General features: G+C 45.1%; 1 protein-coding gene across 1 annotated transcript; it reads right to left on the minus strand.

Moving 5' to 3' along the window:
- Positions 1-7829: 7829 nt before the first annotated feature.
- TM4SF18 (transmembrane 4 L six family member 18) lies at positions 7830-26380 on the minus strand. Its single transcript, XM_075555850.1, has 5 exons — positions 26204-26380; positions 22841-22930; positions 13330-13472; positions 8034-8214; positions 7830-7850 (listed from the first exon to the last, which is right to left on the minus strand). Exons 1-5 carry the CDS (start codon positions 26378-26380, stop codon positions 7830-7832), a joined length of 612 nt encoding a protein of 203 aa, XP_075411965.1.
- Positions 26381-27705: the final 1325 nt, after the last annotated feature.

The following is a 27705-nucleotide window of genomic DNA, read 5'->3' on the forward strand; positions in this document are numbered from 1 at the left end:
GGCTACAGCCATGTTGCCCATTGGCTAGAACTCGTTGCCTTTCTTCTTCGTTTGCTTTGATCAACTCCCAGCACAACCTACAATGGGGTGAATCCACCCTGCTGCCATGTCCCACACCGTCTACAAAGTCAGCCACAGGGGAAAGGTCTGGGGAAAAAACAAGGGCCAGGTTCCCCCTTGGGTTTCTCTTCTTTTGATGTCCTGTTAACCACCAGCCGAGAGACACATACCAAAAAATGGGGGTGGGGATGGAATGGGGGTGGTGTGGGGGGAGAATAACGCCTTCCTCCCTGCCACCCCTAGTTGACTAGATTGTGAAAGGGCAAGAGACTGATTAGGAGTTGGAAAAGGGGGTGCTAGACACGATGAGCTGTGGGCTTGGGGAGCGAGCAATCCTTGGGTTGTCAGAGGGCAGGACGCCAGCTGCATGCAGTCCCGGTGACTGCTACCCTGGGGGACGTGCTCCAAGGGGCTATCAAGGTGGTGGCGTCAGAAACAGGAGGGTTGATTCAAACAGCCCACGTGCTTGTCAGTCATTAAGTCCTTAGCCCTTTGCACCCCGTGGAGCCCACAGAGACAAAGAGCCTTTCTGAATGCAACATTGTGTATGTGTGACCGTTAGCCTGAGTGGAACCATCTTGTAGCGGTCTCCATTTTGTGTCAAGCTATGGAAATCCCCCTGAGGTTAAGGTCAAGCAAACATTGGCCAGAAAATAGCAGCTGAAAGATAAGGCCACACATCTATCTTGAAGCAAAAAAAAAAAAAGAAGTTTTAAAATGCCAAGGCTAACTGCAAAAGTCTGCTTCTGTTCTTGCTTGCTTGCTCAGCTGAAAAGCCCCCATTGTTTACCCACCCTACAAAAACCCAAGTCTGTGATTGATCGGGACCAGCCATTCTCTCTCTCTCTGGGGGGGGCTGGTCCCTGCGCAGGTTCTTTTTTTCTTTTCTGTGCCCCTTGAATAAACTGTTTTGCTTCTTACCAGAGACTCAGTTTTTCTTGTCCGGTTCATGTACAACAGATGGAGCTCGGGTTTGCATCCTGGCCGGGCCCACAGGATTTATGTTCACGCCCTTTAGAAAATGGGATGCTTGTAAAGTAGGAGTTTGGAAAGAAAAACCCTCTCTCACCTGATCCCACTCTCACATCCAGGCCTCTGCCTGGGATCTCTCTAACCAGCGTCTGGACAGGAGAGATTTGGGCTGGGCTGCAGTGAAGAGAGGTGCGTGGATTTTGAGGTGAGGATGACTGAAATGGTACAATACCGACAAAGAAGAGAAACCATTCCGGAGTCCAAGAACAGAAGCCACAGGCTGTCAGTCCCTGCTCCCTCTGGACAAAGGCAGCTTTAGGGACTTTGGCGGGGAGAAGTTCCCGTGTCTGCCTTCCAAATTTCTACCACCATTTACATAAAGCAGCTCGTCTTCCTGGGTGCTCCTCGACTGGTTTCCTGCCAGCAATGCCCAGGCCTCTTCCTTGTTTGCTTCCTAGTTACATTTCACCAAAGTTTTATCTGAACAGTTTCACACACACACACACACACACACACACACACACACACACACACACACACACTCATGACACAAGTACAGCCATGAACTGATCAAGGACCATTTTCTCTAGACTGTTGAGCGTGTCCCTGGATGTTGGCTTTTTAAAATTGTCCCTTTCCTTGTTCCGTGTTCCCCCCCACCCCACCCCCATGACTGAGAAAAACGAAGCCAAGAGCTTAGTTCGATTATAAAAATTTATAGGAAGCCATTTTGGCTTCTGTGTATGACTGCTTCCCTCGTGGAGAGGGATTTCCTCCAGAACCTCCCACCCTCCCTCTCTTGTCCCCCCGCCCCATGTCCCCTATAAGCCCTTGCATCAGTTGTTCTCTCCATACATCCACTCCTTCTGTGTTTGCATATGGGGAAATCCAGCAGAAACAGTAAAAATCAAAATAGAAATAAAGCGGTAAGGATAAACTGATAGAAATATAGGGATAAAAATACAAATAGCGAGTAATAAAGAAAAGACCATCTCAGTATGTGAAAAACCAGGGCAGAAACTTTTGTCATGGAATACACAAGAGACATTTGCACCTAGAACACATTCTGGTTGGCTCACCAGGGAGGTCAGCTGACCATGTATCAAGTTCAGCCCCACATAGTCAGGCTGTTTGGGAGCCTTGCCTGTGGCCAGTGGAGACCTGCCAGCGACTTAATCAGGCTAGATACCTGCGAATGGGTTTGGGGCTCCCACTGTCCTCTGCAGCCTTCTATAAGCCGGATGTTTGCAATTTAGGCTCTGATACTTTCCCTTTGTTATATTTGAATTTTGTTATTGTCGTCTTTGGCTCACACAAGCTGGCGTGCTTCTTGCATGTGGACTTAGTTGACTCCTCACTTCGATGGCTGCTTGTTTGAATACAAGCCTTTAAGTCCCCAGACACTATTCTGATTGATAGCTGGTCGCTGTCTGCTTTCTTCATCATGCTTTGCTGTAGCACCCAGTGATCATTTCGTGAAGGTGAGTATCGAGCAGGGCCATGTATTCAGAACTAACTGTGCTTGGACTGGGGTTAGAGTTAAGTAGAAGCCCATAATCCAACTGCATGTCCATGGGATATGCATGACTCGGGTTTACTTTGGTGGCTGAATTATGACAAAATTAAGACCCGATAAGAGAAACTACATTAATGACAGCAAAAAGCCAACCAGCAACCAAATAGGAAAAAAACAAAACAAGCTAAAGGCAAAAAACACACACCCATAGAAACAAAAAACCACAACATTGTCAATCATCCCCCTGAGATATAAGGCAATTGCACTGATAACATCCATAATTTTCCCAATGACACAATCCTCCAGGCACATGGGGATTGGCGCAGGGCTGAGGAACCCTCCTGGATCAATCCTTACAAGTGCAGACCCCTGCCCAACAGATTGAAACCTGTCATGTCACTGCCAGGGGGGCATCAAGGCACTGCATGTGGTGATTCTGGACTTCCACGAAGCCAGAGGTTCCCCTCCACCCCAAGGTCCAGTGACTGCCACGTCTACAGTCCCAGGTTGGTCACTCTCGGCTTCCTCTCTCCTCCAAGTATCCCCATCCCCAGTCCAAGGGTGCATGCCAGCAGCTTCGAGGCAGGGCTCCGTTCTTTCAGCGGGGCCTCTAAGTCCTGGTGCAGCCCCTGCACTGTTAGGCCATGCTGCCTGCAAGGTCAACTTCCACGATAGTCATGTGCCTAGTCCACAGCGTGGCTCACCGAAGGTTGGGTAGAAACATATTCATAGTGTCTACCCAGGAACCTAAAATCTGGCCCAGTGTCCCCCTACGTTCCCTACACTCCTTTAGCGTCCCTTCCCGGTGTGAGGTTACTTCTCCCCAATCACTCACCATACTCACCCACAGAAGTATTAGTGTCTTCTCCAAAATGCAGGTGCCCCCCCGGTCTTAGCCTGGTTTTCTGGCAAGATTCTCCGTCCCTTCCTGTGGGGGCCATTGATTTGCCCCTGTCTTGTCTCGATACTGTTTAGTCTCAAGTGGACGGTCATCTCCCATTTCCCCCTCTTGAAGGAGTGACCCCAGACAATGTGAGGTCTTTCCCTTCAAGTCAGCTCTTGTGAAGTGTGCAAAAGGGAGGTGATGTATGGTTCATCGCTGGTAGGTAGTCTTCTCAACTTTTGTTCAGGAGTTGGTTCCTAAAATTTCTTTAATGGGTGTTTCTTTTTATAGTAGTGAACTCATATAATACTTATCTTTTTGTGATTGACTTACTTCACTCAGCACACTGGTTTCCCGTCCTTCCATGTCATGCTGTGTTTCATGTTTTCATCACTGTTTCTTAGGGATGCATAGCATTTCACTGTGTGTACATATCATAGTTTCTCTATCCATTCTTCCACCGTTGGGCATGGGGGCTGCTTCTAGTTTCTTGCTATTGTGAACTGTGCTGCTATGAACATGCGAAAACATACCTCCACCCAAGTTGTGTGTCTTATTCCTTCAGGGCATACACCTAACAGTAGTATTGTTGGGTCATATGGGATTTCAGTTCCCAGTTGCTGTAAGTATCACCATATCATTTTCCAAAGTGGCTGTATGTATTTACAAGTATAGGTGTTTATAGCAGTGTATGTGAGTTCCTATATGTACACATAATCCCCAGCATTTGTTGCTTTCTGCTCTTTTGATTTGGGCTAGCATTGTAGGTATAAAGTGGTATCTCATTGTGTTTTTAAATTGCATCTCCCTGGTGGCTAGTGATTATGAGCATTTTTTCATGTGTGTGTTAGCCATTTGTACTTTTTAAATGAACCATCTGTTCATATCTTTTCCCCTCTTAATTGGGTCTCTTATCATTTTCTTATTGAGATGTTGTAGAGTTCTGTATATTTTGATAATCAGCCCTTTGTCCAGTGAGTCGTTGGTAAAAATGGGAAATCCTGTTTGTCAAGCACCATTTGTTGAAGAGGTTGTTTTTCTCTCAATAGATATTTCTAGGGTTTTTTCAAGTATTAGGTGGCTGCAGGCTGATGCTTTGATGGTTGGGTTTTCTGTTCTGATCCATGGGTCTTTCATTGTGCCAGGACCAGGCTGTTTGACTACTGTGGCCATACAATAGGTTCTTGGGTGCTTGGCTCTTCTTTTTCAGAAGTTCTTTGCCTATTCTGGGTCCTTTGACTGCCCATATGGCATTGGTAATTGGTTTTTGCATTTCTCTAAAGAATTTATTTGGGATTTGAATTGGTATTGCATTGTATCTGTAGATTGTTGTTTTTACATTATTAAGTCTTCCTGTTCATGAGCATAGGATATTCTTCCATTTATGTAGGTCCTTCTTGTAGTAATGTTCTGTAGTTTTCTCTGCATAGTTCATTTGTTCCTTTTGTTAACTTTACTCCTCAGTATCTCAAATTTTGCGTGGTTATTGTAAATGGTATTGATTTCCTAGTGTCTTTTTCATAGCTCTCTTTGCTGGCATATGGGAATCCAATTGATTTATGGTCATTAACTTTGTATCGTGCTACCTTGCCGAACTCCTCACGTGCTTCCAGCAGGCTTTTTATGGAGACTTCTGGGTTTTCTATCTATAGGATCGTAGCATCTGCAAACAGCGGCAGTTCCATTTCTTTTTTTGCCTTGATTTCTTTGTTGTCTGATGACTCTAGCTAAAACTGCCAGCATGGTGTTGAATCAGAATGGTGATAGGGGACACCCTTGTCTGGTCCATGTTTCCAGTGGGAATGTTTGTAGCTTTTCCTCATTGAGCATGGTGTTTGCTGTTGGTTTCGCATATGTGGCTTTTATTATCTTGAGGAATTTTCCTTCAAATCCTATTTTCTTGAGTGTTTTGAACAGAAATGGATGTAGAATGTTGTCAAATGCCTTTTCTGAATCGATTGATAGGATCATGTGGGTTTTATTTCTTGCCTTATTTATGTGATTGTTTTTTGAAAATGGAACCATCCCTGCACACCTGGAATGAATCCCACTGGTCACGGTGAATTATTATTATTACTTTTTACATAGCACTCTATTATATTGTCTGTTGAGAATTTCAGCATCTCTGGTCATCTTGGGGTGTCTTTGCCTGGTTTGGGTACCAGTGTTATGCTGGCTTCATAGAACATGTTTGGGAGTGTGTGGTCTTTTTATATGTTCTGGAAGGGTTGCTGTAGGATTGGTCCCAGATCCTGTTTGAATATGTGATAGAAATCCCCTGTGAAGCCATCTGGTCCCGTGCTTTTCTTGTTGGGTAGTTTCTCAATAACTTATTTCTTATTTTGTTATGGGTCTGTTGAGTTTTTCAATACCACTGCTTAACGTTATTGTTCTTATTCAAATGATTCCAGGCTACAGAAAAAGAGGAAAAAGGTGAGTAAAGTTATAAATTTGGATTGATTAATGTTGATAATCTAGATAAAATAAATGTATAGTTCATATTCAAAACATGACAGAATAGAAAACATCTAATGGACACTATTAGAAAAGACATTATACATTAAATAATGTTAAACAGGACATATGACATGTTGTTCAGGAGTTATCTGTATTATGGACTTTCTGAATAGGATTTGCCATTTTAATCAAAATCAAATCAACATTAGTATTTTAGCAGATTAAGCAGTATGTTAGTTTGGGTGGACTAGAGAAACAAATCCATAGAAACTCATATGTACATAAGAAAGAGGTTTATAGTTAAACAAGATGCCATCTAGCTCAGAAGCAACAAGGCCCACATGGAAGAAGCACACCAGCCTGTGCAATCACGAGGTGTCGAAGGGATCAGGTATCAGGTATCATCAGAACAAAAAATCATATCATTGTGAATGATGGGGGGAGTGCGGAGTGGAGACCCAAAGCCCATTTTTAGGCCACTGGACATCCCCTTACAGAAGGGTCTTGGGGAGGAGATGAGCCAGTCAGGGTGCGATGTAGCAATGATGAGACATAAAAATTTCCTCTAGTTTCTAAATGCTTCCTCACCACCCACTATCATGATCCCAATTCTACCTTACAAATCTGGCTAGATCAGAGGATGTACTGGTACAGATAGGAACTGGAAACACAGGGAATCCAGAGTGGATGATCCCTTCAGCACCAGTGGTGTGAGTGGCGATACGGGGAGGATGGAAGCAGGGTGGTTGGAAAGGGGGAACTGATTACAAGGATCTACATGTGACCTCCTCCCTGGGTGGGGGGGGTGAACAACAGAAAAGTGGGTGAAGGGAGATGTTGGACAGTGCAAGATATGACAAAATAATAATTTGTAAATCAATTTGTAAATCAATGGTTCATGAGGGATGGGGGAGTGGGGAGGGAGGGGAAAATGAGGAGCCGATGCCAGGGGCCTGAGTGGAGAGAAGATGTTTTGAGAATGATGAGGGTCATGAAAGTACAAATATGCTTTACACAATTGATGTACGTATGGATTGTGATGAGTAGTATGCACACCCAATAAAATGATTAAAATATAAACAAACAAACAAAAAGTTTATATACAAGAGGAATTGAACATTTAGAAACATCCAAACCTAGTGCAGTCCAAGCCCATAAATCTGTTATTACCCCATATGTCTGACACTAATCTATAATGTTCTCTTCAGACTCATGAAACACATGCAATGATACTGAATGCAAGATGATCACAGGCCAGTGGGTAGAAAATCCTTGGATCCAATGGGGTTGTAAGCATCTCAGCACTGGCAGGGGTCTCCATGTGGCTTTTCCGGCTTCAGTCGTCTGGTTGCACCAGGGTAGGTACACGTGGCTTCTCCAGCTCAGGGCACTAGAGTAGTTCCATGTGTTTTGTCAGCTGCAATGTCTCCCAGGGAGTGAGCAGAGAGTCTCTCCAGCTTCCAATGAGGAAAAACCATATTTCCCAAAATTCTCAGGAGAAGGCCATGCCCACACAGAGACCTCATTGGCTATGATCTGATTGACAGACTAGACTCCACCCCTTCACTCTTAATCCTCTCAAGACCCAAATTGACACCAGATTATGTAACTACCACAAGTAGTATCAGCAGGGTAAAGTAAATATACATCTCCACCTCTTCTTCAGAATTTGTCATTTATGCAATCAGTGGAAATAAGTCTCTACTGGGATGGAGTTGCATCGTTCAAAAGAGAATCTATTTAGATAGGATAAGATCCCAAATTTTGAACACAAGGTTTGATCAATTTATGAGCAAAGCACAAAATGGTAAGATCTCTTTGTGATTTGATCATTTTGTACACAAAACACTGAAATGTGGCTTATTTGAAACATTATTGTTGTTTCATCCCTCAAGACAGGATGTAGATTTAACAACTATTCAGTTGTTGCATCCATATAGGCTAGACGACAGACACATGAGGCTGTCAGGGAGAAAATGGGACATTAGAGTCTGAGTAAAGATGAGGGAAGCAGGAGTGGAAAGAAAGTGACGGGACTCTGGCAACATTAAAGAAATGACACAATGAGACTCATTGAATCTTGGGAAGTCAGGGAAAAAGGGGGTGTGGGGGGTGGTGGTACAAGTGCCAGAGAGGGTCTGTTACCTGGATGATGACCGAGTAGGTTCCACAGAGTGTCTTGGACAGTTGAATGGCTACTCTGATGAGGCACACAATCACTTGAAGCCCACTGAGGGTTATGAGAATGGAAAATAAAATGACGTTCCACTCGACTACATGTGCAGGTTCCAGGCACTGACTCCATGTGCTGGAATCTGTAAGAAAACTGTCAGAAAAGAGGGGAAGTGGTCACTCACACCAATGGTCAGTCTCTATGTAGTATGCACTCCAAAGAAGATGGTCCCAGGTATTGTTATATACTCATGAAGTCAATACTCCAAGAACTCACTGCTATTGAGTTGATTTCACCTTACCGTGACCCTATGGGACAGAGTAGAATTGCCCTGGAGGGTTTCTGAGATGGAAACTCTTAAACTCTTTATGGGAGTAGATGGCTTCATAGTTCTCCTGAGGAGTGACTGACGGTTTTGAACTGCTGGCCTTGTGAATCACGGCCCAACTTGTAGCCAGGGACCACACAATATGTATGATGAAAATACGAGGGGGTACTCCCCCCAAAAAACAGAATTGCACTGGGCACAGCGGAGCTTTTGTAGTATGCATTTTTTCACGTCAGGCAAGCATTGAACAGTACGGTTTGAATTCATGCACCCAGTGGCATTGCCTGGGAAGGTGCTCTCTGGTCACAGTGATTTTTTTTTTTAATAAAAGCAGTTTCATTTGAGCCTCGTTTCTTTTGTGATGGCCAATTTCAGAGAACAGTGTGCTGCTGTGAAATTTTGTTTCCTGCTCAGGAAAAATGCCACAGAAAGTGTAGTGATGTTGAACCCAGCTTACAAGGACAGTGCTATGGGAAAGACCCAAGTGTACAAATGGCTTTCTCATTTCCAAAGGGTGAAATGCCAATTGATGACAAATCTTGCCCTGAATATCTGTCAACTTCCCAAACAGATGAAGATGAAAATGTTGACTCGCAGTGCTTTTGGATTTCTTTCCACCAGGTCAGACTGTTAATCAAGCTTTCTAATTAGAGGTTCTGAAAAGATTGGGTAATAGTGTGCGACAAAAAAAGGCCTGATTTGTGGCAGATGGGGGACTGGTTTTGCCACCCTACAATGCAGCTGCTCACGCAGCCATGTCATGCCTCTTTCCCCGTGCACCTGATTCACGTGCCCTTGCTCCATGCAACTTCTCTTTGTTTCCATGAATGCAAAGGGACATGAAAGGACAGTGGTTTGACAACATAGATGAGGTGAAGGGAAAATGAGGGAGGCATCAAATATGAGTTTGAAAAATATTTCCAAGAATGGAATTGCAGATTTGACAAATGTATTAAGTGTGATGGAGAGTACTTTGCAAGTGATAGGGTTGTTTTATTTAAAAATGTAAATACATAGCTTTGGGGGGAAAATCAGTTTGGGGGGCATACCCCCTCGTATACCATGATAGTAAATGTGGATTAATGCATTGTAATAATAATTTATGTATATATAGTTTGGTGTATACATAGAACTGTGGAAGCTCTAACTTACTACTAACATGGTAACTGCCTTATAAACAAGTCTGTTTTGATTAGGAGTGAAGCTGCACATTGAAGATTTCGGCAGCAAGGTAATCAGGGCACACGCCAAATGGGAGATGGGCAGGGAGAAGTTAGTCGGGGCTATCAGGGTTGGGTTTGAGAATCACACATTCAATAAAATCAAAAAGAGAAATCCTAGTTGAAATCTCTACATTCTGTCCCAAATCTCTTTAGAACAGACTCCAAACTTGAATATGAGTCAGAATTGCTTGTGACTTGTTGAAAGACTTGTTAAGACTCAAATGATTGGACCCAATCCCAGAGTTTCTTATTCAGAAAGTCTGGTGGAAGCTCAAGAATTTGCATTTCTCATGAATCTCCAGGTGCTATAGTGGCCCTCCCTGGTAATTGTTGGACTGCTAACTGCAAGGGTAGTCGTTCAAACCCACCAGCCCCTCCTTGGGGAAAAGATGAAGCTGTCTCCCCATGTCAACATTTATGATTTGATAACACTACAGGGTCACGATGATTCGGAATCCACATGACAGCAGTGGGCTTTATACGTTCCCAGGTGAGCTGATGGTCCTGGCCTGGGGTCACATTTTGAGAACGTCTGCGTAAAACCCTGCTTTGCTTTAGCTGTTCAGTTTTAGATAATGAGGTGGCACCCGAAAGGACCAAACAGTTTCATCAGTCTAGTATGGAACAGGATTATGTGAGATGTCAAGCCAGAAAAAAAAATCTCTCCTAGAATGCTCTTGAAGCCCTGAAGAATCCACCTGCGCTGGTGCTCCCTTCTGAGCAGCCGAGGTCCTATCAGAGCAGTAGCATGTGACCCAGGTATCATCGAGGGCCCGAGTCCCAGGGAGGAGGGACTTTGTCATTTTCAGGACACTACCACTGCCAAGACCTCTTCTATCTTGCTTTCACCACCCCCTTGCTTCTCTTTCCCTGTCTTTTCTTCTCTCTTCCCTTAGCTCTTCTCCCCCCTCTTTCTTTACCATGTTCCAAAGGAGGCCTAGTTGTGCAACGTTTAAGCACTCCACTGCTGACTGAGAGGTTGGGCACGGCGCTGTGAGAGGCGACCCGGGGAGCAGTCTGCTTGCATAAAGCAGCCCGGTGGGACCTTGCTCGTCTGTCCTGAAAGGTTGCTGCTCGTCAGAGCCACCCTGATGGCAAACAGGAGCCACCTGCCCCAGGACACTCAGAGGCACTTGGAAGGTTCCTTAATATTCCCCACGGTCTTTGCCGTGGCATGTGCAGCCATCAGTTCTGCATTTAGGTGACCTCTGCCAAGAGAATTTCCCTATCTGACCTTGGGTGTTGTATCTGGACAGTTGGGCTTACAGTACCTAACTCCAGGATTATTGTGAGAGGTAGCCAAAATACTCCGGGTCCTGTAAAGCATGTGATTTTTCTATTAGGATGTCCTGGGACCCGCCTCCCATTTTCTCCTGCCCTTGACGTCCCCTGAGCTTCCAGGGTCACTTGCCCTGCCAGTGCCTGCTCTGGGCTGTTTCCATGACGGGAAGGGCTCCGCACGGACCCGCAGATGAGCCAGCTCTTCCAAACAAGATGACATGCCAGGTTTCAACTTGCCTCCCAGACCATGGTTCTGTTTATTCTTCCGTAAACCACGGAGGGTCTTGAAGTAGATGAGGAAGGCCTGGTAGGAGAAGGAAAGTTTACCCAGATGCCTGCTTCACACACTGCTCCAGGGCCGCATTTTTTGGCGGCACTTTCTAACTCTCCTTCTCTATCCCTGTTTCCTCCTTGGCAGCGTGCACTGAGAGCCCGGGTCCTGTTAGAATCGCTGCTGAGGGGTCAGCTCTAAGCCCCGAAGCACTGACTTCCCAGATAAGGGTGGTAAACATCAATGAAATGAATTAGGATCCATCCCAGTCAACCACACCGGTGGCAGAACCTGTTGGTCCCCTAGCCGATTGTCACCTGGCCTTTGAGGTTAATAATAAAATCTGGCATATTTGCTCATTTCCTCATTCCCGTTTTACATGAATTCTGTGAGGTGGAAGTGATGGCTAACCACAATTTAGGCAGACACTTGTCTAAGATCATAGAGTTTATAAATAAGGGGCGGGGCACTTGTACCAAATCCATAAACTACTAAGATCTGAGCTCAGAGGTCATTGGTCAGGTGACGGCTTCTGACTCAGTATGGGGTCTCTGAGTTCTCCAGAGGGCAGAAAGATGTAGAACTCCCTTTTGACTCACAAGCACCTCATCCAAGACTTGCACATGGTTGGCACACAAGAAATGATGGGTGAAGAAATACAGACACAAACATCTGACACGCACAACTTCAATCCTAACACCTACTCTGCCCCAGACAAGCCCCAGAAACTTCTCCAGGAGACCCACCATTCACATTTTTTAATCGGTGGAAACACACCCCTGGGGAAGCTCGAAAGGCATGATGGGGAGGTCTGCAGGCAGCCCTGTGATCTGTTCATTGAATGAGGAGGTTCCTGTGGTTTAGGGGCAAGGGGGTGGGAGGTAAAGTGTGGATGATATAAAAGTGTCTCATCTTTTGCACCTCATCAAGTTCCTGGAGTGGCCCCAAAGTTGTAGCTCTGAAGGCTCCCACCCCCCCCCCCAGCAAGCACTGTGGAGGAAAGGCCTGGCTACCTACTCTCTAAGAACCTGGCCATTGCCAACCCGAGGGAGCAGTCCTACTCTGAAATGCATGCTATCCCAAGTCAGAATCCACCTGGGGGCAGCAGGCTTGGGCATCATGGGGCTTTCTTTCAGAGTCTTCTGCAACAAGGACTTGTCCAGCACACAGGAAGGTGGCATTTTTTTTTGCAGGAAGGCTTGAGGTGCCTACCGGGTGATGCTGAACTATGGAGAGAGCTTTGCTTTCTAAAAGAGGCCGCACCACGTGGCATCTTATGGAACCTTCAGGAGGAAGGTGGCCATGTGCCACCGAAGTGGTTCTTCTGTGCGGCCTGGGTGAGTGGTGAAGGTCTCAAATCAACATGATACTTGAACGATAGAGCCAATCCTGGGGACATGTAATATTTTTAGTGGATGACAAAAACAGACACTCCCTGAATTTCATGCTGTTAGAATTCTGAGCACCGGTTACAACAGGGAAACGATCAGTGGGTCTCTCCTGACCCTTTGAGAGCCATAAATCCTGAGCTGCCTCAGCAGAGCTGGCAGTCTAGAAAACCAGTAGAAGATCCAGGTGAGGCCTTCTATGGTCCAGGAAGTAACCCCTTGATATCAGTGTTCTGAGCAAGTCTACCTCCTTAAACAATTCTTGGGTGCATGCTAGATAAACTGTTTTGGCTCCTGGTACAAATTCTTGTTTCTGGTCTGGTCCCTGTTCACACTGTCTAGAGCTTTCTCCATCAAGGCCCTGGTGGCACAGCCCTTATTGCACCCGGTCAAGGGCACTGGGCTTCTCTCCTAGCCAAGCCCTTCCAGCCATCACCCACCACATGCCCAGTCTGGCCATAAACCAAGGCTGGGTTGTTGGAAGCACTCAGACCACAATAACCATCAAGGCCTCGCCCGAAGAATGGGAGAAACACGTCATTCATGGAGATGTGCCCGTGGCAGTACGCACGGTTTGAATGGCAGTCAAAGACGGGAGGGACAACAGCTAAACAAATCTGGGTTGGGGGGAAAATACAGACTGATATTAGTAAACCTACAGGAGAATTCTACCCTACGGTAGCCACATGGAACCCTAAAGAAATGTGGGGCATGGGCCTGAGTGAGAAGACAAGTGTATCTGCCTTTCGGAGCGCTTTGATTTGGGGATTTCCTTACCGTCCGGTAGAAGCTTCAAAGGCGTATTCCCAGCCATTGCGGGTGCGGCAGTATGGGCCCTGGACAAGACTCAAAGCAGATATGACCAGGCAGTATCCAGAGGAAGCAATTCCAAGGGAAGAAAAGATCATCACCAGTGCTGTCTAAATGAAACACGAGAGAAGGTCAGCGTCGCACAATGGACCTTTCGTGGACAATGAGCCACCCCGTACATTGCTGGACCTACCCAGGACTGCTGCATGTCACCTCGCACCAAATTCCAGGTCAAGCCAGGCCCATTTTATCTGAAAACATCTGGTTTTAAAAACAATTTCTTAAATGATGTTAGGGAAATTAGGGAATGTACTTAGTCACTCAACGAATCATTTCTTACGGAGGGCAGGGAAGAGGCCGATGCTGTCAGCCTATAAGGAGCTTGCTCTTTTCTAGGGAGAATGGATCCTCTATGCATTGTCACCTGAGAGTCTTGTTTTCCTTGTGGGAAGTCTAACTTGGTATACCTTGTGTAATGCAATGTAAGAAAACATGCGAGGCACTAGCCTAGAGAGTCACGTTCATGCTTAATTAAATGCAGTTAGGACGGGATTGATCGGGGGATGGTGTTTTCGTTCCAGTAAAGAGAAGGAGCAAGGGTCTGAGGTAGAGCATGCGGAGCTGAGAGACAGGAGGTAGATGGATCCATTCTATTACGTGGATCCATGTAGATACGAAAGGAGGTCAGCTTGTGTTTGGGGGTAAAGGTTGGCTTGTTAATTACAAGGTCCTTGGTTCAACCCCACCAGATGAGTTTTCATGCTCCTGTAAAGATTAATAACCTCAGAAACTCAATAGAGGGTCACTATGAATTGGAATTGATTCAGTGACAATGGAAATAGAGACCTGAGTAGAAAAAAATGGTAGAACAGGACCCACTCCTTGAGAGGCTTACAAGGGGAGTGCAGTGTACAAGGGTTAGGGCAGATTTCATGGAAATGACCTTGAATGGCAGGTCAAGGAGTTTGGCTTTCTCTCTTCAGGGCAAAGGGCTTTTCCCTAACTTTTTAACGTAAGAATCTACAAGTTGAATAATTAAAAGCATAGTTAAAGCATAGTTAAAGGAATCCTCATATACTCTGTATCTTGCAGCCAACAAGTAAATGCTGACTCATAGTGACTCCTGTGGGTGTCAAGGACTGTTATTGTTTATGGGAGTAGAAAGCAGTCTTTTTCCTGTGGAACTGCTGGTGGTTTTGAATTGCCAACCATGAGGATCACAGCCCGATGTGTACCTGCTACTCTCACCAAGTCCCTACACACACACACACACACACACACTCTCTCTCTCTCTCTCTCTCTCTCTCTCTCTTTTTAACAGTTCCATTGGTATTTAATTCACATATCACATAATCCAAGAGTTCAATCATAACAAGAGTTGTACATTCAAGACCACAATCAATTTTATAACATCCACCCCCCCACTGCAAAGATACTTTAAAAATGAATTGTGTAATCATCATCGGTTCTAGAGAGAGCTCTCTCCCCTTCCCCACATTCATTGTTTGCTCCCTCAGCCCCCTTGCCCCCCCTGTCCGCCCCCCTCCCTATAAGCCTTGCATCAGTCTTGTTTCTGAGCCACTGCCCCTTCTGTGCTTCACAAATTGGAAAACCCAACAGAAATAATAAAACACAGGGGAAAAGTGGTAAGGATAGCATCATCATCATAATACAGAGATAAATATACAAATCGTGGGTCAAAGAGGAAAGACCGCCATGAATATTTAAGAAGCCAGGGAAGAAATTTTTGTCATGGAACAAACAAGTAATACACCTAGAAGTATCTCGTGGGGATCTGCCAGCGGCTTAATGACTCGGTACTCTGCAAATGGGTTTTGGGCCCCCGTTCCCCCCAATAACCTTCTATAAATTGGATATTCATAATTTTACCTCTAATACTTCCCTCTTTGTTATATTTGAATTTTGTTATTGTCATCGTTGGATCAGACAGGTTGGTGTGCTCCTTCCATGTGACCTTAGTTGACTTCTTGCTTAGATGGCTGCTTGTTTGTCAGCCTGGAAGGCCCCAGGCACTATTCTGATTAATGGCTGGGCACCATCTGCGTTCTTCACCACATTTTGCTATAGCAACCTTATCTTCAGTGATCAGAGTATCTAGCAGGGCCATGTGATTAGAACTCACTCTTCTTGGACTGGGGCTAGAATCCAGTGGGGGAGGGCCCCTACTCTTTACCTAGACTCACCTATTGTTAATATTTGGAAATATTTGCTCTCCCTCTTTAAAACACACACACTTATTTATTTACATATGAACTTTTCCCGTGAACCTTTTTAAAATAAGTTGGATGGCAACTTCAAGGAACCTCACCTCTGAATGTACCAGAACTCTCTGTTAAGAATAAAGATGCCCCAGGTAACCATAATATTATTTGTATACCAAAGAAACTTAGCAATAATTTCCTTCTATTATCTCACTTCTACCATGAAATCTGAATTCAGGTTATGCAAATAATGAACAAGTACTTGGCTGCTGGCCAAAAGCTTGGGGATTCAAGTCCATGCAGAGGCATCTCAGATGAAAGTCCGGGTGGCCTACTTCTGAAACCCTAGCCATTGAAACCCCTGTGGAGTTTACAGACATGCACGGAGTTGGCATGAGTCTGAGATGATGGTTGGTAATCTGTTCCCCCCATTGTCCCTAAATACATTTTAGAGTTTAAAACAACAACAACAACAACAACAACATTTTGAAACAGGATTCAATGAGGGTTTGGGTACAAATTTATGTCTCTTTAGTTTCCTTAAGTATGTGATAGTCTGACTATCATTTCACTTTTTATCCTATTGAAAAATTTCCCTTCTTTCTAGGAATCTTTCCCAGTAGGTTTTCTGGTGATACTGCAAGATGGCATTCAGGGGATGCATTTATACAGGGATTCTACCTCGGTGGGGTGAGCACCAGGAGGCTCCTCATGCCAGTTTGTCCTGCTCCGTGGACGTGATGCTAAGTTGGCTTTCTGAACTACACCCCTCCAGCTCTTTCCACTGTAAAAGCATGTTTCTCATTTTGTAATTAGGATGAGGAGGTTTCAGAAGCTTCGTGGGGAAATGGAATCTTCAAAGGTGGTGGAAAGTATCTCATACATAGTCTGTGGGGTGATACCCTTCCCTCTGTGTCCAATCCTGCTCCCAACATTTCAAAGGGTGGACTTTTGTCCACTCGTGATCCTCAGTTCCACCTGTGATCAATGATTACATTGGAGCCAATATGCTGCTCCTCTCATGCTATTATTCCTTCTGGATTTATAAATTGCTGTTTTTCTGTACAGCATATATTCCATTCTTTCATTTATTTCTCCCCTACCTGCTTCTCTCTGTATTGGGCAGGCTCCTGGATTCAATGTGCTGTCATCCACTAGTGTCACTATTCTTTTAGATGCCCAGAAAACCCCCAAATCTGGTCAGCAGAAACATTTCTTCAAGTCACTTCCTGTGTATTTTGCCATGTCTCCATTATTTGAATGTTTTCCTGTTATCTGTTATAAGATGTATCAGACTGCTGTATGACATGTGGATGGAGTGCTAATAAAACTATTAAAAAATTTAAAAGTCGGCCTTGCCCCAAGATCTGAAATAAGCTTTTCTGTTCCCCCATTTGATGGTTACAGATTTTCATGTCAACTTGATTAATAAGTGGAGGGGTGGAGTCTGGCCTGTCAATCAGGTCACAGCCTGATGACGCCTTCTTGTGGGTGTGGCTTTCTCATGAGGGTTCTGGAAACTCCCTGTCTTTCTACCTGGAGGTGGGCCATATACACTCTCTCTGGTTCATCTTCCTGTTAAAGAATCACACTCAGGAGCTGGAGGAGCCACATAGAGACCTGTGTCAGCGCTGAGATGCTTCCACTGCCATTGGATCCACAAGACTTTGCACCCACCAGCCTGTGACCTTCCTGCATTGTGCATCATTGCATGTGCTGTCTGAGTCTGAAGAGGCATTTATGGACCAGTATCAGATATATGGACTTGACCTGGACTGGGCTGGGATGTTGTTTCAATACATTATTGCTCTTTGATATAAAACTCTGTCTTACACATATATGAGTATCCTTGGATTTGTTTCTCTAGTGAACCTGATCTAACACCCCAACCCACCAGTAAGAAGCCACACAAGAACTCTGGTGATGTAGTGAGTTACCTTTGGACTGCTAATGCCAAGTTCTGTGGTTTCAAACCACTAACTACTTCTTGGGAGAAAGATAAGGTCAATACACCAATAAAAAATGATGGTCTGAGAAACCCACAGAGGCAATTCTACCCTGTTTTACAGAGTCACTATGAGTCAGAATTGCCTTGATGGCAGTGAGTTTGGAAGAAGCCTGCGATTGGTCTTGGGACTAAGCATAACATGAACAATGCATTTCTGGAAGATTTCCCGGACAGTAGTAGTGTGTGCACAGAATGGAAGTGATAGAGCCCATGTGGAGACCATCTCATGTGGTCAAGAGAAGGCAAGAGAGGCAGCAGGAGAAAAGAAGAGAAAGGGGGAAAGAAACCTTCAGGAGGAAATGCTAGGTGGATGCAGGCTTTGGGTTATCCAGAATTTGAACCTTCCAAATTCTGAAAAGGAGATCAATAGGGATTCTGAGAGGAGCCTTTTGGTTTGGGAGGTAGAGAACTTCAGTCCTGGAAATGTTGATGTTACCATGTAAGGAGGACAGCCAAACAGAAATGTGTAACAGTCAGTTGATGAAAAAGTCAAGGATTAAGCAATGCTAAACAGATTAACAGGAGCCCACAACCTTCGGACAAAGTGAAAACAAAGCAAAGTCAATTCAGAACTGAACTGTTCGCCTCCAGCACTTTAAGGATCCAGAAAGCACCTCAGCAGACAGCGAGCGACAAATAACAACCAGATTCTGAAGGGCAAGGAGGCGCTGATGCTCACGGGTACAAATGGTGACTCGGGGTTCTCTGAACATGACTTCATTGATGACAGGCCCCGTTTTCCGTAAGGGGCTGAGGTGCGGTGGGATAAGGGATGTGCTTCCTCGGAGAACTGAAGAAGAGAGGGACAGACAGCAGGGAAAGGTCCTGGAAGAAGGGCAGCCTCAAGCTTTGTGGAAATGCAAATTACATGTCCCTAGGGAGGTACATGAGAGCCCAACATAAAGAAGGGGAAGCGGGGCAGGTGGAGGGAGAAGCAGGGTGGGGAGAAACCGAGTGGATGGCATGGGGGGAACAGGGCACTAACTCTCCCATGGTTGTGTCCCCTTAGAACTGGAACATGCATATGGACCCCACCATGACACGCCAAACCAGGAGGGCAACGTAAAGTGTGGAGGAATACACAAAGAGACTGGACCATATGCCAGCCCCAGCCAGCATTAGCCCAACACCACCATCGAAGGGAGTACCACAGAAAATGAAAATAGATAATCTGGTGTTGGAAAGGAACTGACCTACCACACCACACCCAGAAGGAAGTTGAAGTAAAGGAAGGAGGAAGAACGGAGCGGAGCACACCTGGGCCACCAAGCTCAGAGGACGACAGCCCGGCTCGGAGGGCCCAATGTACAGAGAGGACCATATAGCTGGCCCCACTGCAAGATGCAACATCCTGCACTGACCCATGGCCCTACAGGGGACAGCACCCGAGATACAATGTGGGATGCGCGACTGAGCTGCCCCCACCACACTGAGGCTAAACACTGGGGGCGTGCAATGGAGCAGTGGGGGAAGCAGAGCAAGGAGATCCCGAGGGAGTTTAAAGGATGGACTTTGGGGCCAGGACATGGCACCCCATCAGACTCATCTGGAAAACACTCTTAAACATCAACAAACGGACCTTGAACTACTAACAGGCTTTTCTTTCTTTCTCTTTTTTTCTGTTGTTTTTTTGGGTTTTTTTTTCTTTTTTACTCTTCTTTTAAATTTTCTATGTCAGTGGCTTTTTTGTTTGTTAGCTTGTCGGTGTTGCTGCCATTGACGCCAGGTTCTTACGTGCCACTTGGGTGCTGTCAAAGCCATCTGCATTTGTATGCACATATTGCTATATCTGCAGATCCACCTAGATAAGATAGGCTGGAAAAACAATGTGAGAAGAAAATAATGGGACCAACGATCCCGGAGGGACATGAGAGTGTGGGAGGTAGGGAAAAGAAGAAGTGTTGACCAACCCAGGGACAAGGGAACAACGAGTGGTTCAAAACCAGTGGAGGGAGGGAGGGGATGGGAGGACTGGTAGGGAGTGACCAAGGGCAAGGTAACTGAGAGGAATTACTGAAACCAGAATGAAGGCTGAACATGGTAGTGGGACAGGAGGAAAGCGTAAGGAAATAGAGGAAAGGAGTAGAGTATAGATAGAAGCCTAAATACAGACATGTGCATATGTAAATATATTTATGATTATGGGGGAAATGGACCTATGTGCATAGATTTATAGGTTTAGTAGTTGGGTAGCAGGTGGACATTGGCCTCTTCATGTGCATTCCCTTAATACAAGAGCACCTTGCTCAGCTAAACGATCATTTCACGATACCCACCTTCCCGAAATGATCACTGAAGACAGACCTGTGCATAAGCTGGTGGTGCCAGCTATCAAAAGATATAGCGTCTCAGGTCCTAAAGGCTTGAAGGCAAACAAGCGGCCATCTAGCCCAGAAGCAACAAAGTCCACATGGAAGCAGCACACCAACATGTGTGATCATGAAGGGCCAAGGGGACCAGGTTTCAAGCACCAAAGGTGGGGGGGGGGATCATATCATCGTGAATGAGGGGAGCACATGATGGGGACCCAATGCCCATCTGTAGACAACTGGACATCCCTTGCAGAGGGGTAGTGGGAGGAGATGAGTCACTCAGGGTGCAGTGTAGCATCAATGAAACACACAACTTTCCTCTAGTTCTTAAACGCTTCCTCCCCCCAACTATCATGATCACAAGTCTACCTTGCAGACCTGGTTAGACCAGAGGATGCACAGCGGTACAGATGAGAACTGGTAACACAGGGAATCAAGGACAGATGAACCCTCAGGACCAGTGCTGAGAGTGGTGATAATGGGAGGGAAGGGGAGGGGGAGTAAAAAGGGGGAAGCAATCACAAGGATCTACATGTAACCTCCTCTCTGGGGGATAGGCAACAGAAAGGTGGGTGAAGGGAGATGCCGGGCAGTGTAAGATAAGAAAATAATAATTTATAAATTATTAAGGGTTCATGAGGGAGGGGGAGCAGGGAGGGGAAAAAGGAAAATGAGGAGCTGATTCCAGGAACCCAAATGGAAAGCGAACTTTGAGAATGACGAGGGCAACGAATGTATAAGTGTGCTGTACACAATTGATGCTTGTATGGGTTGTGATAAGAGTGTATGAGCCCCAATAAAATGATTTTTTAAAAAGAAAGGAGAGTTACTGCCTTCCTTGAACTCATCAAAAAGCAACCTGAACATCTTCTAATCCGGTCTCTTACATTCTAATTTACATACATGGTGGACTAGATTAAAAAACAATAAATAAAAAGTTTGTCTAAATGGCAGAATTTAGCATTACACCATCCATTAGGCTAAAAAATGGATGTAAACTAGGTGACTAAGCAGTTTTTTTCCGACCAAAGTTCAAGGCTAAAAATGAACGTAGGCTAGCTCATGAAGTCAACATCTGGTGATAATTACTGAGTGTTTTAACAGTATGTCTAATGCATAACCTCCGGAGGACCAGGTGTATTTAGCCTATAGAAAGAACAGCTCAAAGTGTTCATTGCCACATTGCCACAACGTGATTGCCTTTCCAAGTGTGTTTATTAAGGGAAAAAGTGATTACAAAACACACTTGAATAATGTGCCAATAAAGGTGGAGACTCTAACAATAACCCACATCCTTTCCGACGTTTCAGCATGCGTTTTCATGATTTAAACAAATTCTATCAAAGAGCTATTTAGTATATTTCATCACTTTAAGCTTCCATGAGAACCAAATGAAAATTGCATTAGAGTAAAACAAACAAACTAGGGGAAGACATGACAAGTAATCCAATGATTGGATTAAATATTAATTAATTAACATATATGTTATGGAAAATCAGAGGAAGTAGCCTTTAAACACACACACACACAAACACACACACGAAGAGCAATTGGGCCTTTCGCCCCTTACTGCATGTTTTCTCACGGACATTTTTATACGTCGCTACTACCTTTCTGACACCCTAGTTCTCAGGTTGGTTTTCATCAAATTTTGTCCTCTCATTGGGGTACATTGGGCCATCTCATTATTTGTTTACTTCACCATAGCTCTCTAGTTGGAAAAATAAAATTGAAAAGCAAACCAATTGCTAGCAAATCCATCTCAATTTAGGGTGACCTCAAGCATGAGTTTCAGTTTAAGACGAAATTTTGCCTATTCATCAGTGCCAACTTCCAAATAGGAAGAAGGAAGTATTGGAAGGACTCGCCTTGCTTGCCAAGTGTAGCCTTAAGCAGTTCACTGCAAAGAGAGGTGAGGAATTTCCTCGTTGGAGGAAATGGACAACCAAAGTACAATGTCTACTACGTCTGTGCCCATTGCATACTGGAATCGGAGGAATGGATGCCACTGCCCAACCAAGGCAGACTCAAAGGCAAGCAGGGGCCAGAGCAGTTTCCTGCTTTGTGAAACGCAGATGGGAATCTGCTAGGACGACCGCACCCAGTGAAGGCGCCCGGGGTGCACAGCCGATGTGAAATACAGGAAAGATAATCAAGATGTCTGCTATGATTCCAAGTGTTCTTCTTGAACTAATATTTGTTTTCTCAACATTCACAAAGCACAGAGTTTGAGGAGAAACCAGGCAGGCCCCACAGAGAGGTAACAGCAACTGAGAAGTGCACTTAGAAGTGGTCTCAACTTCAGTCTGGGAGCTTCAGAATTTACAAGCTGGTTCAGGCTGAAAGTTAGCCCGCGAGGTGTGCCTTCATGGGCCCACGTGGTTTCTTAAATTAGACTCAGTTAACATCTTATAATTCATATGTTCCACATAAAATTTCCTATTTCTACTTTCTCTCGAAATTGAAGAATGAGTACCCAAATTTATCAAGGGAACCACTGGCCAGAGTGCAGCTCTCTCTCCTTCTTAAATGGCTTCCAATTTTTATAGTCTCTATGAATCAGAACAAACTCAACAGTGGGGGGGGGGGAGTGTCTTTACAGCAGCAGACAGACGGCCAGTCATATCTTTCTCCTGGGGAGCAGATGGCGGGTGCAAACAGCTGACCTCTGGTTCACAGCCAAGCACTTAACCAGCGCGTCACTTGGCCTCTGGTCCAGTTTGGTCATATTATTTTCTAATTTCAGGTGTCTTTAAATCCTGAATTTCTGGGAAAAATCAGCAGAACACAGGTGGAACAAAGACTGAAAGGAACATGGAAGAGACTTTGGAGGTGACACCTGGGCTCTGGACGAACAGGGTCACTGCAAGAACATGATACTGTGAGCATGTTAGCATTTCTGAAGTCCGCTCTGTCAGTCCGTCCGTCCCTCTTACCATGTACTTCTTGCTGCAGTTTTCACTGTGGCAGCATCTGCAGCCGTTCTCATTCTCCAGGGCAAGAAGAGCGGCTGCTACGAGAAGCATCTACAGGAAGAAGAGACACAATGTCAAAAAAAGGAGCAGTCATACTAGGGTGCATCTCAGAGGTGCTGTGCGAATGGAAGGTCACCTCTTGAAGTTGTGTGATATGCTTTTCCATTTTTCAGTAGATGGAACCCAGGATGGATGAACTTATAGGGACAACAAGTGAATAAGGTTTTTTTGGGGGGGGGCAGGCAGTGGTAGGGGTGGAGTGGGGGGGTGGTTAAAAGGGAGACAATGTCAAGGAGTCTGTGTAGAAAAAGAATGTCTGGAAGCAGATTCTGGTAACCCTTGTCCGGTGCTGTTTGACGTGACTGAACAATGGAATGATATATGTACTGACTCGCTCCCGATGAATAATCTTAAAAAGGCACATTCATTGATGCTCACATTCATTGTGAGACATGATTCCAAAAGTGGACTCTGGGGTCCGGCAGACCTCTGCTCCAATCCCAGTTCTCCCACTCCCTAGTTGTGTGAGCTTGAAAGCGCTCCCCTTTCTCAGGGCATGAGGACTCCCTCATGGGTTGCTATGAGGGAACTTCTGTGCACTTTGAGCACAGTACTTGGGTCACAGTAAGGGACCATCAACCTTAGCTATCATGATCTTCCTGTTTAGCCAAGATAAGGATCTAAGGATTAGGGATCAAGGAGGATCAAGAGGTACAAAGAAGGAAAACCCATCTTGGACAACAAAACCCGCATTTCTCATGACACCCATAGTGGGGGATCTGATGGACGGAAAACTCACCCCCAGTAACTGGTCACCTTTGAGTGGGTTTAGATTCAAGTCAGAGTAAAATTGGGTCCCACTGAGCTTTCAGGGACTTCTTTGTGGGACACCAATTGTCATGTCTTTCTCCCAAGACATCTTTGGGCAGACCAAGCCTCTGACTTTTCACTTAGCAGCTGACAGTGTGACTCACCTGCACTACCCACGCTGTCCACACCTGAAACTGCACCTTTTCACTCAAAGTCAACAAGTTCAATGTCTCCACACATTGAAATGCCCTCAAGTCCAAATTTTCAAATGTGTTTTATCATTTGCTTCGAGCCGACAAATGGAGAGTATTCGATGTATTCTACTTACCTTTCTTGGTCACTTAGACAAACAGCTCGAGATCTAAACACTCTCACTAACTATTTCCAATCCTCAGGCTGGGCAGACACAATGTTGCAGGTGGCACCTTGTCCGTCTATCCCTTATATTTGCAGTTTTGTACTGAATTTCAACACTGAGCACACAGCTATTTTCATGTTTGTAACCAGTCTTGGCAGTTCCTGTGTTCCTTGACCTTTCGTTGATTTATCTATACATTTAATCATCTATTTTCTCTTTAAAAAGGTTTGATGTGGATCTAATATTTTTTGTGCAAGAAGGCTGGGGTAATAAAAAATAGAGAACAGTTTTTATTCCTCTGTTTTGAACGTTTTGCATGGATGATAAGCAAAAGGATCTCATATCCTTTTCTATACCATGCATTATCATGGATTTTAATAAATTCTGGACTGTCTTATTTATGACTAGCAATTCTTCCATTTATTGCCATATTGCCATTGCATATAGAAGGAAACAATGAGGAGGTATGACTGAAGAATGATTTAAAAAAACCCACAACATTCTAATAGCAGCGAAAATAATGCAGTCCTTGGTCTGGAGCCCTGATGCCTGTGTATCACCTGGGATGAAGGAGGACCTGCCCTTCATTTTGCTTCATGTAAAACTATAATTGCAATGAAGACTCAAGAATACTGGAAGACAATCACCATTAATTTCATCACCCTGAGGTCAGGGTACTTGCACATGTACTTTAATAGCTTTCCCACAGGAGCCTATTTCATACAGTCCCCATCATCATCTACTCATAATTTTATTGTATCTCCTTTCCCCCTGAACACTAACTAGTATACCTTTTCCATGTTTCTGCAGCTTCATAATCGCAATTGACATCATTGTTTGAAGCGAGCACGCACATTCATCTGCCGATGCTCTGCCAGCATGTTTCTTTTAGTTATTTACTACTTTAAATAACAGCAGTGCAAATATCTGTTTATCTGACTCTCTCCTTGTATTGAATGATTTCTTTAGAAAGAAATGTGCTCTTTGGGAGCTACAAGTCAAAGCACGTAGGCATTTTCGTGGATCTGGACATAGTTAGCATGCACACCCCACACGCGCACACCCCACTCGCACGCACCCCACTCGCGCACACCCCACTCTTTCCCAAAGGTTTGCGTTTGCAGTGGCAGCAGCATTAGTTACCACACAGTGACTTCCATAGTAGGAACGTTTTCCAGTTTCCTCATCCAACATGCAAACACAATAAGTACATAAAAATGGTTTTGTAACAGCTATTCAAATCTTATAATCATTAAATAGCCACAGAGATAGGTCAATAAATTTTAAGGAATTTTCTCTGGTGTTACTGGTGCTGCGGAAAGCTGACCGTGTATGATGTGCTATTTTCAGAAGTGACACGGCCAGAAAAAAAGTGGCTCTTCCTGAGTGGGCACCGTGATTTGCTCCCAGTTTGTCTCTATCCAAAGGGCACACACTCATCGTAAGCACATTCATAGTTTCTTACTATGGAGCCTTTGATTTCACTTTCCAAAAATGTCCTCCATTACGGGGGGTCTCATGAGGGACTATTTACTAATGACTTGGCCATGCTCCCAGGAGTAGCTAAAACCACAGTCGTGGCTGGCTCAGACGCAAGCATTTTACATATGGAATTTTATTTACTCCCCACAATTTTCCTGCAGAGTAGATATTACTCTCTGTGTTTTTCAGATGGGGAAACAGAGGTTGGATGCTAATGGATCACTGGCGAACATTCTCACAGCCCAAATGACAGGGTTTAGATTTAAACGTAGGTTTGGCTGAAAGCAGAGTCTGTGTGTTTTCCACACCGTCCCGTCATCGATGGGCATGGCGAGTGCTGGCAGCAGATTCGTTCTGGACAAAAGCAATGCTCCTGGAGACGACCTCATTTAAATGTGGCATTCATGGGGACGCGACGTTTTCCCAGTATAATGTCCCACCAGGTTTCACCAGAACTGATTCCCTGCACGGATGGAACTACAGAAAGGTGTGGCTCGTGGAAAATGAAACAGCATCTCCACCCTAGTAAACTCTCCTCCTCCCCGGCCCACCCACGTCCCAAACCCAGGGCGCACAGGATGATTTTTCCATTATTTGTGATTTTTACTTAGGAACACGGCAATTTCTAGTCAAAGTCCCCTGGTGCGATCCCAAGTTTCCAAAGCCGCACTTACCATGATACCTGAGAAACAGATGCCTTCAAAGTACCACACGTAGTTGCTGAGTGTATTGCTGGAGGCATAGGAGGCTTGCCCGTTGGGGAAGTACAGTAATAGATTGACCACGACACTCCACAGTGCTAATGGAACCAGCAGACCACTTAAGCAACGTCCACACCTCCGAGACCCCATTTTGCGTGGCTGAGAGAGTCTGTAGGAGAGAGTTCAAAAGAGTATAAAATTATATAAAAATCTTAAGGGGGAAAAAAACCCTTTCTATCTGTCTTTTTTTTTTTAGATTACCTGCCACTTTCTGGGTCAGGGCCCTTCACTTCATATCCCTGAGGAGCGGGAGAGCCGGGAGCAGTGCAGTCGGACAACCCGGGTGAGAAACAGCGGTTGGCTGTCTGCAGAACAATAGACAGCGGTCCATGGCCAAGCGCTCCATCCTGTGCCAAAGGAAAGAGGTGTTTGTCACTGCTTTTCCAAATAAGTTACTTTTCCTCCGGAAGACAGTGCTCAAGACTTAATCCTGAGCATGTTTTAAGAAGGAAGTCAGAACGGGGAGGTGTGGGGGAGGACTGACTGGCAAATTCCATCCAATCACACCAGACAGAATTCTGGAAGCCACTTTTCCGTAAGATTCTGACTTTCAACCACATCGCAGAACGGTCCTTTCTTCAGGATTGGGTATTGTGTTTACTCTTCTCCAAACAGGGTTCAAACTGCAGGGGCCAAAAAAGAACCCCGACAGGACTGGGTGGGTGAGACACCCGCAGGGCACCATGCGTGTTTGTGGGTTTGTTGCTACAAGACCAGGTAAGTGTTTCCTTCCAAGAGGTCGAATGGACTATTGATTTGAAACGCATCCTTCCTGGAAAAAAAAAAATGAACCCGTGTGAATCCGTAACGATCTTGTGCTTCAGCAAGGTTGAGCAGTTTGATGAAGACTTCAGGAGAAAGGAGTTTGCATAAACGCGTTGAGGATGCTCTCCTTTTCCAAATGATGGCTCTCGGCTTCAAGGGCAGCAGATCCCTTCTCATGATGAAGATGAGACGCTGGCCAGGTGGGAAGGAGTCTTGGGGCGACTAGACGAAAGAGGAAGTAGAAACCAGGGTCCAGAGTGTGAGGGCTGTTGCCCCGTCACTTTCTCCTGCTAGCCCCTGGACCTGCTTGACACCGGACATAGCCTTCTTACTGCTCAATTCCCTCAGTTATGACATGAGCAAGAGAATATTCCCTTCCCCCAAAGGACAATGTCAAGTCTAAACGAGATGGAATGTGAACAACAGCGTCAGACTCAACTAGAGAGGCAGCCATGTACGGCATCGTTCATCATAAAGCAAGTACTTCTACTGAGTCAGGAACTTTCTTTCTGCCAAAGGCCATTTGGCTATCTGTAGCAGCATCTGGGGGGCCATACTGATTGAGCATTGAAATGGCGTACCGTACCCCTTGTGCGATGGCTGGACCTGCTTCTCTGGGGTGTGGGCTGGGATATGAACCACCACCAATG

The sequence above is a fragment of the Tenrec ecaudatus genome, chromosome 8, assembly GCF_050624435.1.
Source record: "Tenrec ecaudatus isolate mTenEca1 chromosome 8, mTenEca1.hap1, whole genome shotgun sequence".
NCBI lineage: Eukaryota > Metazoa > Chordata > Mammalia > Afrosoricida > Tenrecidae > Tenrec > Tenrec ecaudatus.